The sequence below is a fragment of the Camelus ferus genome, chromosome 11 (assembly GCF_009834535.1).
Source record: "Camelus ferus isolate YT-003-E chromosome 11, BCGSAC_Cfer_1.0, whole genome shotgun sequence".
Classification (NCBI taxonomy): domain Eukaryota; kingdom Metazoa; phylum Chordata; class Mammalia; order Artiodactyla; family Camelidae; genus Camelus; species Camelus ferus.
In genome coordinates, this window is record NC_045706.1 from 9978744 (window position 1) to 9996569 (window position 17826).

Consider the following 17826-nt stretch of genomic DNA (forward strand, 5'->3'; position numbering starts at 1 on the left):
TGCAAAGATCCTAGAAAAGCTAAAGCAATTTTAAAACTATTTCAGAGTTCTTACACCTTCTTTCTTCATTCTTTTGATTAGTTTTCATTCAGTCTCTGTTGTTAATAATCTTGCTTTATACATACTTTCCCTTGGAACAAAAAACTCAGAACCTTACTGGAATTAGGTCTAAATTATAAATAAGGAAAATGAATTCTTTCACTTAATAAACCCACAATGAGGTGGAAGGTGAAATAAGAACTTCATCAGATAACACAGTTTCTTAGTGACTGACAGGCATTCATATTAATATAGCAATAGTGGAACAAAATGGGGTTACTGGTTTTTCATTACCAACTGAATGAAATGTTAAGACTCAGACAAAAGTCACCGCGTCTTTTTAGAAGTGGAGAATTAAAAGCAACAGCAACTTAATTTTGTGATCAAAATATTTTCTGTGATACGGTGGCATAGCCACCATTTGCTATCACTGAGAAATTCCACATGCATACTTGCATATTCTCACTTTCTTAAAAATTAAAAAAAAAATCCTTGAGATTCCTTTGTGATAACACCATAGATTTTGTTTAGGCAGACACTTACTTCAAATAAGATACTTTGATCATTTCGATGGGCGATTCATCATTACCTCGTTCACCACGAAAAGCAATGCTCCTACCTTTAATTGCAAATATTAAAGAAAATATAAAAACAGCACATGAAACATGTAAGAAACCAAAAGCTATACCAATGCAATTTGATCAGTACTACCCTCTACTCTCCTGTTCGCTCTTCCATTTGCTTCTAAGCTGTTTCTAATAATCTAAATTCAAAAATATTCTCAGAAGTATTACAAGTTAAAGACCAGTAATATATAATGGTATATAAATAGCATATTCATTTTTTATAGAATTTTCTGAAGTCCTTCTGTGGTTTCTTTCAAATCATTTAATTTTAGAAATTTAGAATAGAGTTTTAATGCATCAAAGGTAAAGTAATTGTCTACTGTAAAAAATACTGGTACATTCAAAGTAATATACACATTCCCATGTTTACAAATACTAACTAGAGGGGAAAACACTCTTTGAACAGGTATTTAAGATTTTTTTGTCCCATGTGCGAAATACTCAACACAATATTTTGATATGTTCCTATCAAAAGATCTCTAAGTGAAATTGGGCAATGTTAAGAATTACTTAACAGCCAGAGAAGCTAAATGGTTTTCTGTAACTGAAAAAATGCAAGTTCTACCTTATATTTGAACAAATATATTTTAATATCTTTTCCTAGATATTTATTTACATTAAACAAAAGAGAGAACATACTCAATTCAAAGATAACTGAATGCCTCCATGCCTCCCTGCTCTTCCATGCCATCAGAAGTTATCTCACTATGATTGTTCACCAAACACTCCACATCCTTTCCTGACTCTGCTAGTCTGCTGCCCTCAATAGAGGAGAAGGCTGTAAAAGTCTATAATCTATGAATTCAAATGTGCCACTAAAGAAATCAGTAACTATTGCTTAGAAATCTGTTCCTCAAAAATGCATCTGTGAAAGATAGATTTTAAGTTATCTAACAGTCCTGAACGTAAGCTGATTAGAAAAAGTGAACAGGCATTTTTTTTAGTAAATGAAACTACAGAACAGCACTTCACTCCTAGGCTACCATGTAACTAGGGTGACCAGTGCCAGTTTGTTGGCAAATCAGGAATCTGAGGATAGGAGTCACCAGGTAGGTCACTGCCAATTAGACTACAGCAACACTGGACTAAAGGTGAGGCTAATTCTTTGAGGTTTAGTAATATACTCTGATAAGTAAGAACAAACTATAAGTTGGAAATATAAGTTGAGAATATAAGGAAGCAACCATATACATGATTTATTATATACACTTAAAACTTATTTGTTAAGATTATCTACATATATTCATATTGCTAAACTATTTTAAAGAAACTTCCCACAATTTTTTTTTTAAAAAAATATCTATTTGAAATCACTCCACGTGCTACATATAAAATATGAAACCTTTACCTTAATGTATTTTCAAGTTCTTATTTTGAAACTTACTGGGTTGTAGATTTTTAACAATTATAAACAAGTTACTATACTGGAATGTTTCCTATTGTAAAGTCTTTCAACTTCTAATTTAAGTTTCCCTATTTAGTCAGCCAGGGGTTATTTGAGCATTTAAAAACAATCCCTATTTATACGTTTTTTAAGGGTTTCTTGCAAAGGCCAAATTTTTTTTTTTAAAAGAATCTAATAAAATCTAACTACAAAGATTTATTTTAAAACTGTACTTCTGGTTACCTACAACAACATACTTGAATGTAGAACTGAAACCATATTCATGAGTCCTTCCATTCAGGCTAATTGCAGTCCGTTTTCCCATGCACTTGTGTTAACACAATTTGCATATAAACAATAACAAGTCTTTTCTAGGGCAATTATTATAGAACAACAAAAAAATGAATACACAAGCACAGAATATATAAAAATGAATATGTAAACAAGAAAAAAGTCCAAGGTGAAAGAAAGTACTTTGGAACATGTTTTATAAATAGCAACCCCTTTGATCAATATGACACACCATTTTAAATATTTTAATAAGTCTAAATACACAAACCTGTTGGAAGATCAACGAGCTGAAGTTCGTTTCTCACTAATCCCATGTTGTTTGGTGTTGAGGTAGCAAAAGAAAGAAAACCAGTCAAACTCGTCCATTCAATACCCCTGTAATGAGAAATTAAACAAAGATTCATCTAATACTCTTTTTTTGTTTGAAAAATTTATTTGAAAAATCCAGTTTTTCCTATGGTCTAAATTTTATTATGCAAGTTAATTAAGGAATAATATTAATATGACATTTATTTGAGACTATATTATCATACATTTCCAACAAATATAAAATCATTTCTAATTAACACTTTATCTCCAAATCTAATAAAAAGATAGTTTAGTTATCAGGATTTATAGCAGTATTAAAATAACTATTAAAATCTGGCAAAGGGGAGAATCACATCATGGCAGCTGCCAACAATTCTATTGTTTAAAAACAAGCAGTATAGAAATATTCTGAGCAGACTGCTTAATGCTGAGTGCACTTATGAATTTTAACAAATTTCATCAAAATTCCTAGTTGGTTAGGTACTGAGCAAACAATACAAACTGAGCTGGCAGATTTGGAAGCAGATGAAAATTCCAAATAGTATGTCAATTAGAAAAAAAGCACAAAAGAAAAATCAGACATGTTTGACAAGACAACAATCTATCAACCTAATGCCTTGGGAGTCCCCTTTATTTGGGACTGACAGTAGGTGGGTCCATTTTTTTTCCCACTAACACAACTGGCTTCACCATCAATGGAATGGAGAGTAGGGAATCCAGGACAAGTGAATGCATCAGAGTCACAAAAAGAATAAGTGAGAAACACTATTACCCTGCATTGCTTAAAAGGTAATAGAGATCATCGGAAGGCAAGTCTAAACCTCTGTTCTATGTGCAGCTGCTCATCAGCATTTATGGGACAACCATTTTTAACTGTCTACAGCTGTTTTCATGACACAATGGCAGGGCTGAGTAAGTGTGACCAAAAGTTTATGGCCTGCAAAGCTTAAAATATTTGCCATTTGTCCTCTACAAAATATGTTTGCTGACCACTGATCTAGTTTTTCCACTTCTACCCCAATTTGAATGCTATTGCTAGATTTAGCATTAATACTGCTCTAAACAGGTCCCTCACTTGCCCAAGAAAAGGAGCAACAGCTTCATGCATCGTATCTGAACTCTTCCTTGTGACTTTCAAAGCCATCTGGCCTTTTACCTTATACCACCTAATCAAACTTACTTCTTAATCATCTGAACCTTGTCTGCTATTTTAACTAGCATAACCTTCCTCATTGACCCCTGTGTATCCACCTACTCCTCTTTTCTCAGAGGAGCAAAGATAATCCCAAGAGAACTGAAAATAATATTTGCAACAGCAGGGAATTGCTGTAGTTATCAAGGTTTATAATGCTTTAGATGTAAAGTTGTGTTGAAATACTCAGATGAAGCTGCTAAAAACTGAGTACTGTTGAGAACTCCCATGGCTGGAATGACTCTCTCCTTTCCTCTTCAAATACTATCAATTTCAAGTCCCGGCTTCAGCACTTACTAGCTCTGTGCTCACTCTGCATCTCAGTTTCCTCATCTGTTGTGCAGGAGTAATAACACTGAAAGCACAAAGGCCTGACACAGAGGAAGTCGGTAATGTATTCGTAACTACCATCAGTTGTCATTCTTATTTCAAGATCTAACACAAGCGTTATCTTCTTCATGAGGCCTCCCCATTTACTAAACTCAAACCAAACCTATCATGACTACAATGTAAGCTGATTAATTACTCACTGGAAAAGTCCCTTTGTCTCTTGTCTCTCTCTCTTCCCCCTAACATGTAGTACTCATTAAGTTTTCTACTTAGAACAAAAGGAGAGAAGATTCATTTTGGATTTATTCTGTTCTCTGCACAAGTCTGGTAGTTTCCATCAGATCTGTATGCACATAGAAACCTTAAGAAATACTCTCCAAGTCTTGCTGCTGGCAATCTGAACTACTTATGCTCCAGTATAGTAACACCATTATCTCTGGACAGTAAGCATCTCAGTCCTCTCATTTTTCATTTATCATTTTAAAAAATACATCTGTGAAGTACCCCATATACGCTGGTGACTGTGCTAGGCACTGGGAATATAGCTGTGAGTGAGATGGCTACGACTGCTGACCTTCAGGAGCAGAAAAGAGACATTATGTAAGTGCACCCTGTATTATCTATTACAAGAGAGCAGTATTCAGTTCAACAGGAGCTTCTAAGCGTCACTCAGAACCTGGTCTCATGGGCTAGGCAGGGCTTCCTGCAGAACGATTAAAGCTGAGACCCAAAGGGTAAACAGGGTTTTGCCTGAAAGTCTGAACAGCTGAAAGGTGTGACTGGCGGAGAAACACTGCACTAAACTGTACTCTCTTAGAAGGGAGGCACCACACCATGTCTCCCCAGGAACGTGACAGGCACCCAGCAGATTCTGTTAGATTAAATGAATGATGTCCAAAAGAAACCGCCTCCTCCTCCACGTTTCTAAATGCTGTGCACATTCAGAGAAGTGCTTTCCCCACCATTTACAGGATACCCCGGTGTTCAGGATAACAGAACATGGGTGGTGGCTTATTTATAATCTAGCACCATGAGTATGCTGCCTGTGAGCAGATTCAGCAGCAGCTTGTATATGACTCCTACTGATCAACTGAAGAAAATAAAAATCCACTTCAAAGTGGATTAGATAAGGAGGGGATTATTTCTCAAAAGAATGAAAACTACTGTCAAACACAGCTGAACACCACACTGCTCCCAGGATCAGAAAACTGTTGTCTAGGTTTAACTACACACTGAGCTCTATAAAAAAGAACTCTTAAGAATAGTAGCTCATTTTCTGACCAATCTAAGTTTGTTTTATAGGACTTCTCACTACCGACCGAACAACTGTAACCTTAGAATCTATCAGCAGGTATTTGGGTTTTGATTCTCAGAGATTCTCAAGTTGGGCCTGTTCATCTCCACTGGGGATGCTACAGAGGCCACTTCTCAACACTGGGTGGCCGTGAAACTCTATAGTTATATGAAACTAACTTCTGCAAATTTACAGACAGACAAAATAGAGATCATTTTACCTTCCACAAATCACTCAATGTACTCAACCCAATACTGAATCAATCAATGTTCTGATATCCATATAAACCACTGTTATAATAATTTTTGACACTGAAAAGAGTATTGGGCTATATTATTGCAATTTTAGGCCACTGAACAATGACAACAACTAATAATGTAAGAACTCTAATCATCTAAGAAAACCTACATGTACAATTCCATTGCCTACTAGATTGGATTGTAAGACTCCAAAGTTTTGTCTGTTTACAGGCATACAGAAGATGCTCAATACATACTTCACATTTGTAAAGCATACTGTTTAAAACATCATAGTTTTAAAAAACCACACAGATGCAACCATCTGCAGTTAGGCAGTCCCTGGACACATGTATGCATAAGATTCAAGTACTTAAGATTAAGTGGTTTTCAAGAACACATTTAGCACAAAGTAGAAAGCAACTTCCTAAAAGCTGTCCTTTAATCTGCATATGTATATTTAGAATGTGCTGGGCTTACTGCTAATAAGTTCACCAATTTTTATAACACATCTGTGAAATTTTCATAATGGGTTTTAACTGTAATACTATAATTGCATTAATTGAAACACAAAGACAGCAGGATTTTAGCATCCTCTTGGGCACCATCTCTGGTTATAAAATGTGAACTATCTTCAAAATGGCAATTAAGAGGGAAAATTTGTACTTAAAAAATGGAGCATATTTGTGTGATTGTTCACAATACCAGACAGAGTAGCATAGCCCTTGGAGTTACTTGGTATCCCGAGTAACACTTGATGAACAATTTTGGTGTCATTCTATAACAAACATCATCATAACATGTGTAAGTCATGTACTTAGTGACGTCTATGACTTGAACAACCCAGAATAACAATCTTACTTATAGCAAAGAGCTCACCGATTAACTAGCTAATGTGTCTTTACTAAAGATTGCATATTGTGGTGATTATTTCACAACATATACAAATATTGAATTAATACATTTTACATCTGAAACTATTATATCTCACTCATACCTCAATCAATCAATAAAATACAATGTTTGGGAAAAAATGAAAATGTGCTTAATTTTTCAGAAGCATGTGTCAAACTCTTGGCATTAATCCTGGCTCAGTCAATATTTTTATCTTATTGCCAAAATATTTCCTACTAATCTATGTGACTGTTTTAGCTGGAGATCTAGCACATGTACTCTAAGTATAAGAGCTCTAGACTGAACTCCATGTACCTTTCACAGATTACGATACTCGGTTTTTTCTTCTGTAAATTAGGAATAATAACAGTGCCTACTGCCTAGAGCTGTAGGAAGGATTCAATGAAACAATGCATGCAAAGTACTAATACTTAACATAATCCTTAGAACAAGTACTGATTGAATGATGAGTTTTGATTGACTGGTGTTTGCCATAGAAGGAAACAATACACACAAAAACCAAGGATGAAAGGAAATGTCAAGAGAAGAAATGTAGACAGGAAAGCAGAAGAGAGAAGGTATCAGTGGCAGCAGGGACTTCTAGAAGGAGAAAAAGAAGATGAACAGCAGCCTAGAAGGATCCAAACAGATACCCGTGTGACTGCTCCCTAAAAGCCTAACGCTTCTGAAGACACAGTACTCCACGGAGATGTATTTAGGGAGATACTGGAGGCACACAGCACAAGGTGGCGATAAACAGGCACCCAGGCTATACCAAAAAAAACATGCGCTTGAAAAAATAAGGCAAAGTAAACTTTCCAGAAACTTCTATCACAGTCAGAAGTTGTGATACTTCAAGGGTTAATCCTTCCCTGTTCAGAAAATGCATTTACTCAGAATAATGTGTTCAGTAAGGGTTCACTAAGAACTTTAATGTATACATGAGACCTATAATTGTATAATGTAGAGAGGCAAGAAAATGGCCTTTCTTATACATTTGTTAAAAGATCATCAAAAAATAGCAGACAATTAATAAATTTACATTATACATATGTAACTTTACAATCCATCATTGCCAGGGCAAAGAAACGAAAGCAGCCACTGGATCAGCAAAAGAACACCATGTGGCAGGTATGTGTGCGCTTTAAAGCAGAGAAAAAGAGGCAGTGTTCTGTCCTGTTAGCCTTCCCTCAGATACCTCTGCATACACGGCACTCAAAACAGTCACATGTCAGAAGGAAAGAATACATGAGATTAAGTAACAATTAAAATGACGTTATCCACATTTTTCATGAGCAGTCCTACTGAGAGACCTTTACAGAAATGGAAAACAAACTACATAAACCTGAACAAGGGAACAGAGTGATTTCCAGTGAGAAAATAGCCTACACCTTAGGGGAAATAAATAAGATGCAGGAATAAAAGGAATAAAATTACTCCACTGCATAATGTCCTCTATAGAGTAAACAATTAGTACTCACCCCTGATAACACAGCCATTAGTTGAACATGAATATTCATTGTTCGAAGTTTTTAGTCAAATAATCACCACTACAGAGTATTCGGTGCAGAAAAGTCCACAAGAACTTTTTTCGGTATGACATATGTTTATGATGTCAACATCTCAGTGACATACTCACCTGACTTCACACGAGTGGATGCTTAACTCCTTGTGCAGCAGGCCACTGGTGAGATGGTACACCAGGACAGAGCCATTACCTGTACCTATTAAAATGATGTAATGCATTTCAGAAAAAATTAATTCTAATTCCAAATGTTAAAAATAAAAAATAAAATGATGTAACAGAGGAGAATTAATCTAGTGGAAGTTCCAGATCTAATAAAAGTCTTTTCTCGAGATTTTAATCATTCTGTAACATTTATTTTTTATGAAAGGGACCCAAGCTATGTGTGAAGAAAGAGTAAATTTCTCTGTTTTCCCTCTTTTCACAAATGAGCCTAATTTTAGGTACTCTGAAATCTTACCTAAGTCCAGGGATAGACTTTCACAGAAAGACTTCAAAACTTAACTCAATACACACAAAATTTGAAGATGCATTTTCTTACACTTTTTTTACACATGAGAGTTTATACTTACTGAGATTTTGAGCTGGTCCTCAAAAAAGCAAGCTGCAGAACTCATTAACCTGATTATTGCGGTTTTCTTTACATACATACATTTTTTTGTCCTCTCTTTAATTTTAAATAAATCATAAGGAGCTGGTTAAGTACAGTGGTAAACTGTGAATTTTGCAGTTAAAGAAGTCTTGAGTTCAAGCCCTGGCTCTGCCCTATATTCCTGCAAATTACTTGTCCACACTAGATCTATGTTTGTATCCCTTTTAACATAGGAATGATGGAAGATCTGTTTGTTGGACATTGAATAAGAAACATATGTAAAACACTTAGTACTGCACCCAGAACGAAGTAGTACATGATTATTAGTATTTCTGTTTTCACTATAATTATGATTTGCAGTTATTATTCTGCCTAAAGCTTTTCATGGTATCAGGTAATGTGCCTAAAATTTAATTAGAAGAGATACAGCCTCTTGAGAAAGTAATACTCTCCTGAGAAATTGATTTTTAGCCCTTAACATGTTTTTGTAAGTTAAGCAAGAAAAGTGAATAATTTAAGTGGTTGCACAATCACTCTCACTGTACATGACTTAAAAAGAATTAATGAATTCATAGAAAACAGTAGAACATAGAAATAGTACAACAACAATAATAATAATAAAAGTAAAACTGGTAGGCAAATTCCAATTTTAGCTAACTTGCTGAATTAAAGCTGCAGAACATTTTTGCAAAACTATTCTAGAAAAACAGAGTATTATATTTGTTTACATTTATCACCTACTTCACAATATTTTCTAGTACTGAAAAAATATCTACAGAATTACTAAAACTTTTCAATTAGCAGATTCAAAATAATCGTATGATTTCTACATTCTGCACATTTTAATTATGTTGAACCTATGATCTAACACTCAAAGGGCCCCAGAAGAAGTAATTTCAGTTGAACTCTGCTTCACTTCCCTAATGACTTTGCAAAACTTTAAGCACTTATATTTTTTGCTTTTATTTTGTTGCTATACTAAATTCAATCAATGACTTGATATTCACTATATACCAGTACAACACAGCTTATTCTACAATGGAAATCTCAGAGCCTGGCTTAGCTCTTATTATTTGGCTATCCCAGGAAGTAATTTTCTCCAAGAAATTAGTAAAATCCTAATTGACAAGTTGGGTATACTGACATTGTACAGAGATGTACACACTACATACACTGACAAATCCCAAGTGAAATCTCAGCAAGAGGTTTAACATGAATCGGTTTCTAGAGCAAAAATTAAATATCTATCTGCATTTATATAAATCTGGACACCTGTACACATAGGCCATTGAACCTTAAAATTCAAATCACTTTCGAAAGATAATAACGGAAAACATGGGAAAATAAGAGTAGTGTCAAATAGTAACACTCAAATGAGCCATTAGTGCTCACAAGTCAGCCATTAAGTTGAGACACACTGGCCACAAGATAAACGTGGTCAGGTTTTCATTTTAGGAAAAAAGATCATAAGTCACATGTTTACAGATCTTTTGGGAGAAAGCCAGAAGCCAATCAATAGCATCTTAAGAAAAATATTGACAATTTCAAACAAATATACTATTTTTCAAAATTTTAGAGAAATGTATTTTAACTTTATACACTTAATAGCAAATTAAAATTTGGGTATCTTCGTAAAGGAAATCAGGTTAATCAGGTGAAACTACTGTGACAAGAAGAAACCCAGAACAACTTTTTTTTAATCTATAGCATAAAAATATGCACTTTCTATCCAAAAGGCAAATCTTAGTTTATAAAGACCCTTTAAACAATATTTAACATAAAATTCTTAGCAAATGAAGAAAGTGCTGTTATTAAACTACTAATTATGGCTGTATTATTAGTTAACAAAAACCCGAAACAAAATAACATGCACAGAAAGAGCTCTGAGGTGGTCCAAGAAAAGACAAGCAGTCCGGTTTCAGCATCTCCCGGGGACTATCCTCCTGACATTTCAGAAACAGGCCCATGGTGTCAGGGTCTCTGTCATCTGGCGTCAGGTGAATGAGTATTCATTGTGATTAAAAAAGATGAGTAAAACAGAAAAAAAAAGTATTTCAAGATGAGTATTTACACAATTTCATTTTGCCTCTTCCTCCTCTTAAAGCAGTCTCAAGGAGAATAAAGGATTTTCTAGTAACCAAGAAACTTAAATGTCTTAAAAATGTAAAACAGACATTAAGAATCAAAAAAAAGAACAGGTCCAATACTCACCAACAGCAAGCAATGGCTGATACATCTTGATGTTTTTTGTGGTCAACGGTGGGCACATACGGATAGCAAACTGTGGTGAGGGCAGTCCTGACAGCAGTCCTGTGAGCAGGAATTTGAGGTGCACTTCCTGCAGAATGGAGCCTTTGGGATGTTCTTCTCCAGCAATTGCACTTTGCCCTGATTTTTAATAAAAAGTACAAATATATTAATTATAATGTACGCTGATCTGAAAAATCTAAAGGAACTTTGCAGTGGAAATATTCTTCCGGTCTAGAAGGTGTGATGCAGCCCTCGAGGGGCTGTAGCTGTACAATGGGTCCTATTTGGCTACAGGACTTACACTGCATCACCTAACATCTCAAAGGATAGATTACTCCAAGGTATTGCCATCCAGAATTCAGGGACCTTTGTCTTCTAGAACCACTTTTTCAGCCAAAGTTCCTGGTATTAGGGCACCAAAGGCAAATCAAGAGGACTAGGGTTAGAGAACGGTTTCCATGGTGTAAGATATTACAGCACGTTCCTGTCTTACTGCCTTTCTGAAGGGTCACTTTTCAATGTGACATACTTTGTAAAGTGCACAAAACACTGGTAATCACAAACAGCAGGTTCAAAGAACTTATTTACATTTCTAATATGAAATCTTCAATTAAAGTGTCAATGTAATTACAACACTTAAGCTTTATAATATATACTTTTTTATAAATAAGTAAAATAAATACAAAAACATACAATAAATAATATATGATTTATAAACCATCACTGTCCGTAGCTAAATGGCATTATTTTTAGACACAGCACCCATAAAGTTATCAAACCTCAAACTAAAAAGATGATTCGAATACAAACCATTCTAACAAAATGTGAACACAAAGAGTGCAACAAAATCAAAACCATTCACTAATAAGGGTGTATAAATTTTATTCCTTTAAACCAGTACTGAACTCTGTCTGGGATAAAGCTGTCAAAAGTGAGTGTGTATATGCACATATGCACACATACACACACACACATACACACACACACACACATATGCACATATGTTGTGAAAGGGAAACATGTAAACAATTACCAGGAGTGGGTGACAGGATTTTGACTAAACCTTTTAAAGCTGTAAAGTTGTTTTAGTAATAATGTTATTTTAAAATCTGTAAGATACACGGAAAAAAGTAGCCATCAATCTAATCTAAATGAAACCACCCCTTAGGATTAGCCGTACAACTGATAATCAATCTTAAGGGTCTAACAAAAGACAGGGTCTAAAGGAATGGGAAGTTCACCACAGAGGCACCATGTTTACCAGCCCTTGGTAGCTTGGAGCTGACTTCAGGGAACTGCCGTATTTTAAATAAAGTATCTTCCATGTGAGGTGATTCACAAAGTAGGGCAGATTATGCCTTAATAAGCAGCAGCCTTTACCCAATGAATATAAATCAGGCCTCTGTATTTAACTGAATTGCTTTCAATTATCACTAAGTACACAGTGAATTTCAAATTAAAAGTTTAATTAAAAGTTTTAATTAAAGTGTTTTCAAGCAACAAAGATTTATTTATTTAATACTTTTAAATCAACAACATTGTCAAGAACTGCTGTATAATCTGTATCCTTTTGTCTCTTAAAAAATGTAATTTATATCACTTAGATAACTAAACAGCATAAAATTTCAACCTCCTACAGGCTTAATATTACTGATTATTTCTATGCACGTGTATTTATAATTCTTTTCACTTTAATATTTTATATTAAGTGCAGACAAGGCCAATTAACTCAGAAAATTGTGTTACTGATAAAATAAATTTTGCAAAACAATTATGTGTCTAAACATCCTCACATGGATTTATGTCTGGAAAGTGAAAAGAAAGACTTTTAAGTATAAAAGTTATTTTAGTGTCACTGAGCACAAGGATTCTACATCTGGCAGGAACTATGGGAAAACCAGGGCCTGGAGAGGTCAGGTCTGCTTCAGATCACAGTGAAGCAGACAGGACTAGAGGCCATGGCAAGGAGCAGACTCCAGACCGGGATGACTCGCTTCACATTATGGCTCTTCCACATACTGGCTGTGTAGTTTGGGGCAAGTTTTTTAATCGCTCTGGGTCTCAGTTCCCACATAAATAAAATGGTAATAATAATAATAGTAATAATGGCAGCTACCTTGCAGAGTTGTTGACAATTTAGCACAGTACTTAACATAGTATTAAGCACCCAGTAAGTGTCATCTTGGATTAAGGGGATTAATGAGGTAATGCTCCTTCTAGTATATCATCTATCTAGCATTTAAGCAGAAAAATCTAGTAAATAATATCCATTTTCAATTACATTATGGAAGAACAAATATTGATAAAGAAAATCCTATATAAACCACTAGCCACAATTTCAAAAAAATTAGACGTCGGCATTGCTCAGCATATTTACAATTTCTAGTTGTGTAATATTTGAAACAACCAATCCTCCTTCTTCCTTGCATATGTGTTGGCCCTATAATAATTAAATAACTTTGAAGCAACATTTTATCTGCAAATAAATATTTGTTGAAAGTAAGAATTCCCAACATGAAAATGAGAAAATGTATATCAAAAAGTTAAAAGCGGGGGGAGGGTATAGCTCCGTGGTAGAATGCATGCTTAGCATGCACGAGGTCCTGGGTTGAAGCCTCAGTACTGCCATTTAAAAAACAAGTAAATATACCTATTTACCTCCCCCCAGCAAAAAAAAAAAAAACCTAAAAAAACCTCTAAAAAGTTAAAATGATTTTTTTTCTAACACTGCCCAGTTACTTTATTCCTTCAACAAATATTCCACATCTAGAATGTGCAAGGCCCTGTGCGGAGCACTGGGGATGCAAAGTGGAATCAAGCACTAGCCCACCCTTGGTGGAGCATATAATCTACTGGAGGAAACAGACAAGTAAACTAACAAGTACAATCAGCTGACAACTATTAGGAGCCACCTAAATCAGGCTGGGAGAGGAAAGAAAGCAACACCTGAGCCCAATTTTAAATCAGGAGTACCAGAAAGGGGGAGAGAGGAAGCGTGTGTTCAACTCCGCGCTGAGGGACCAGTGAGCACGGAGGCCCTGAGGAGGTACCGCACGGCCCAGCCAGGGCTACAGGCAGCATCTGGATGCCTCACACCATCTCTTTCATTTGGATCAGAGTCTCTCATGAAAGAACACTTTCTAACTCCAATACTACAAGGCTAGTCTATCCTGCTTCAGGTACAGTTATGCTTAAATATTTTATACCCCTCTGATTTATTTAGGAAAGAACAAGTCTACATTTTAGTCTGAAGTATTAACTTTGACTTTGTAACAGCTGTAGTCTGACTCTATTAATTTTGCCCTTCAAAAACTATACCTAACATGAAAGAGGGAAAAAAATGCAGCTTACCAATCATATTATCTAAGGAGAGGTCTGGGAGTTTATTTTGTAGCACTCCTACAGGAATTCCACAGAAAGACACTGGTGAATATAAAGGTGACACGCCCGAACTACTGCAAAGACATGATAATTAGATGGATCTTACATATTTAAAACCTGCATCACATGTTACAACTCAAACAAACTGATTTCAAATCATGGTATTCTATCTGTTTTTACAGTATCCATGAATCTAACCCATAGTCAGCTTTACATAACTCCCTAATAATCTGAAGTCTTAATTATCACTTAATTTCCTTTTTACAGAGAAAAAAAGGCCCTGCTATTTTTATATGAGTCTGGTAATCTAAAAAACAGGAGGGAACAAAACAAAAAAGAAATCGTATTGATTCATTTACCTGTTCCGTGAATTTCGATTACAAACAGCAGACTTCAGTTCCCATATCATGACCCTGCCATCGCTCACTACGAGGGCAGCTGCATTCTCATTGACAGGACAGCACACCATACTGAAGGGACGGACGGTTTTTGTCACTCTGATTGCATCGCACTGGCTTCGCAAATCATAGGTAAGCTCCTGGACAGGATCTGGATCTGAAGAAAGTACTGTTTTCTTTTAAATATTAGAAAGCAACCATATCAATATGATTACTACTTACTTTAATTTAAACAAAACCTCAGTCAAAAAGGATACCATTCCTTCAGGAAGAAAAGGCTTGTCAGAAATGGCTTCCCTCTTCACAATTACTAACTTCAGAATATAAAGATACTTCACTCAGTGACTGTCTACACCAAGGTTAACTTCCAAACTAACACTTATAATCAAAACAACTTAATATTTTTAAAACAAAGAAAATTCTTTGAAAAAAAGGATCAGCCCATCATAATTTACAGTGGTCTACAAAAAGCCTGAAAATAACCGTTCTTTACAGAAGATGTGAAAGTCACTGTCACCGTCATATAGTATACTGTTCCACAAAAACATTATTTCTGTTCTCCAGGATGAGACTGAAACTGACAACTGAATGCCCTAGAGACCTATGAACCTATGTCACTTTACCACGGAGATCTCTAAAGCACAGGGGTCAAGAAGGTGTAATAAAGGTATATACAAGGTTGGACTTGTGCTAAAGAAACAGTCACACAAGATAACATCTACTTGGCTCATGGATACAATCAAGAAGAGACTACAAAATATTACTATCTTTGCTGCATGTAGGAGGTACACTGTCATAACACCAAGAGATTAATCTTGGCCTTGGGCTTCTTTATGCCTCATGTTATAACCATACTCTACTTTCTTAAGGCAAGGATTATCATTAACTCCATGCTTTGGCTAGTATTTGCCACATGAAATTTTATAAAATAATTCTGAAGAAAAATTCAATTAACATTGCTGTGAGATACAAACTCACCTGGTTCCTCATTTGAAGTGTTGAAAATACTACTGTAAGATCTTCGAACACGTAAGGTTATACAACCATTTTCATGTAGGCAAAATAAACCATCACGCTGAAAGCAGGGTATTACCTTCAAATAGATGATGTATTTGTTTTTAAAACCAATGAATTACAAAAGTATATACCGTGAGACTCATAAACTCAAATTCAGAGAATATGAGCAAAAAACAAAACACAAAAATACACATATAATCCCCTAGCTTTAAAATTTAGTAACCTTTTAAAAAAATCCATCTATAATCCTAAAAAATTTGTCTTTATCCATGTAACTTAAATAGTTCAAAATGTAGCTCCAGATCAGTCAGAAGAATTTCCAGGGTTAAATCAAACCAATCAAAAGTGCAGAAAAATAAGGAATGTAAAATAACATTGTTAATCTTTAAATAAATATAAAACAGAAACTGAAACTAAGGAATTTTGCAAGGTTATGGTTTTTCTCTGTATAATTCATCATCAACTGCTGGTGATATAATTTGTAAATTGTAGATACCTGCAGAAACGGAACTCCTGTTCGTTCTATTGCAATCACACCCACTGTTTGATTCACCTCAAGGTCAAGGATTAAAATCTCTCGAGGATAGAGCAGCAACATGTGATTCCTTTTGGAAGGCAGGTATGCCAACTGAAGGCAATCGTTGAGAGTTATGAATTCAGCACTGAAAAAAATAAACATTTACTTTAGGCATCAAGAGATGAGCTAGACTTTATTCATATCAGAAAAAGCTAATAAAGGACTGAATTTTATACTTTCCACATAATAACTATCAATGAGAATATACAACTGTTTCCAAAAATGACCAACATGGGCTAGCATCTAAAACTTAGATCTCCCCTTTGTGCCAAAATCCAAATTATGACAATCATATTGAATAGGATGGACAGACACATGTGTCTACATTCTTGAAAATTTAAAGTAAAGTAGTTAGAGTCTATGATACGGGATGGTAAGTGACAATGCTATAAGGCATTCATAAGATAGTTTTTCTTTTATTTTGTAACTGGAAGTACTAGACAGACTGCTGAAATGAAGCCTCAGGATTAAAACAAAGCATTTAGGGTAATTAAGACTAGGCAACTGTATCAGGAGTCATTTCATATTTGGGGCTTGGGCAAGTCACTTCCTCTACTCTGCCTTCATTCACTTTCAAGCTGTCTTAAATCTTTTTTGAAACAAAGTCGAGAATTTTATTCACCACAGCATTTTCTTCTATGTAAATAAAAGAGATAAAACAATATGATTGTAAAGACTGTTAGAGTCTCAAAAATCTTCTTAGAAATTTGTGATTGTTGTGTATATTTAAACACAACCTTACATTTATTTTATAATAAATTTATATTATATTAAATATATTTCAATAGGAATAGGTATATAATTATGTACCATTTTCTTTTTACATAATACTCTTATTAAAAGGTTTTGAAATTTAAAATAAAGTTAGAGGACTAGAGAGACAGATGTGGATTGCATTAAAATCCTGGCTCTGAATTTCCTAGTTGGGTGACCTGAAGTAACATATTTAAAACAATGTGAGACTCAGTTTCTCATTCATAATATGGGCACAGTACTACTGCCCAGGACTGTAGTAAGATTATATGTAATAGTGTATGTGAAAGCATTCAGAGCGGATCTATTCAAAGGGATAAATAATGCATTTCCCCAATATCAAGATGAACACATGATTCACATGAGAGAAAATATAAAATATATACATCATAACTTATAAAACTATGCAGACTACAAAATAATTATGATGCAGAATCAATGAAAAGTAAATAAAAAGTTCTCAAGATATTTAAGGAGTAATCTTAAATTATTTTGGCACAGGGTGGGGGATAAATTAGTGAACCTAACCAGCCTATGGTTTAATATATAAAAAATGATATTGACATATAAATTCAGAATGTATCTGTAGAGCAATTTGCATATTAACATATATTTTGCAGGTAATTACCCATGAAGTCTAGATAGAATAATCTTAGCATATTAAAAATAAAGGCTTTCTTTAAGTGAATGGCAAAAAACTTCCAAAGCAATAAAAATATAAGAACAATCATAGTACTA

General features: G+C 34.7%; 1 protein-coding gene across 3 annotated transcripts in view; it reads right to left on the reverse strand.

Moving 5' to 3' along the window:
- WDR11 (WD repeat domain 11) overlaps positions 1-17826 on the reverse strand; it is a 48291-nt gene that overhangs the window by 20066 nt on the left and 10399 nt on the right. For 2 of the 3 annotated variants that reach the window (XR_004323755.1, XM_014566235.2), the window contains exons 6-13: positions 16255-16420; positions 15720-15834; positions 14703-14910; positions 14314-14417; positions 10924-11100; positions 8235-8319; positions 2609-2715; positions 583-658 (exon numbers count right to left, since the gene is read on the reverse strand). Coding sequence is in view for 2 of the 3 variants with exons in the window: in XM_014566235.2 (XP_014421721.1) it covers positions 583-658; positions 2609-2715; positions 8235-8319; positions 10924-11100; positions 14314-14417; positions 14703-14910; positions 15720-15834; positions 16255-16420 (1038 nt within the window). In the remaining variant the exon portion in view is untranslated. The remainder of the gene's footprint in view (positions 1-582; positions 659-2608; positions 2716-8234; positions 8320-10923; positions 11101-14313; positions 14418-14702; positions 14911-15719; positions 15835-16254; positions 16421-17826) is intronic. The other variant, XM_006192916.3, reaches the window with a different exon arrangement.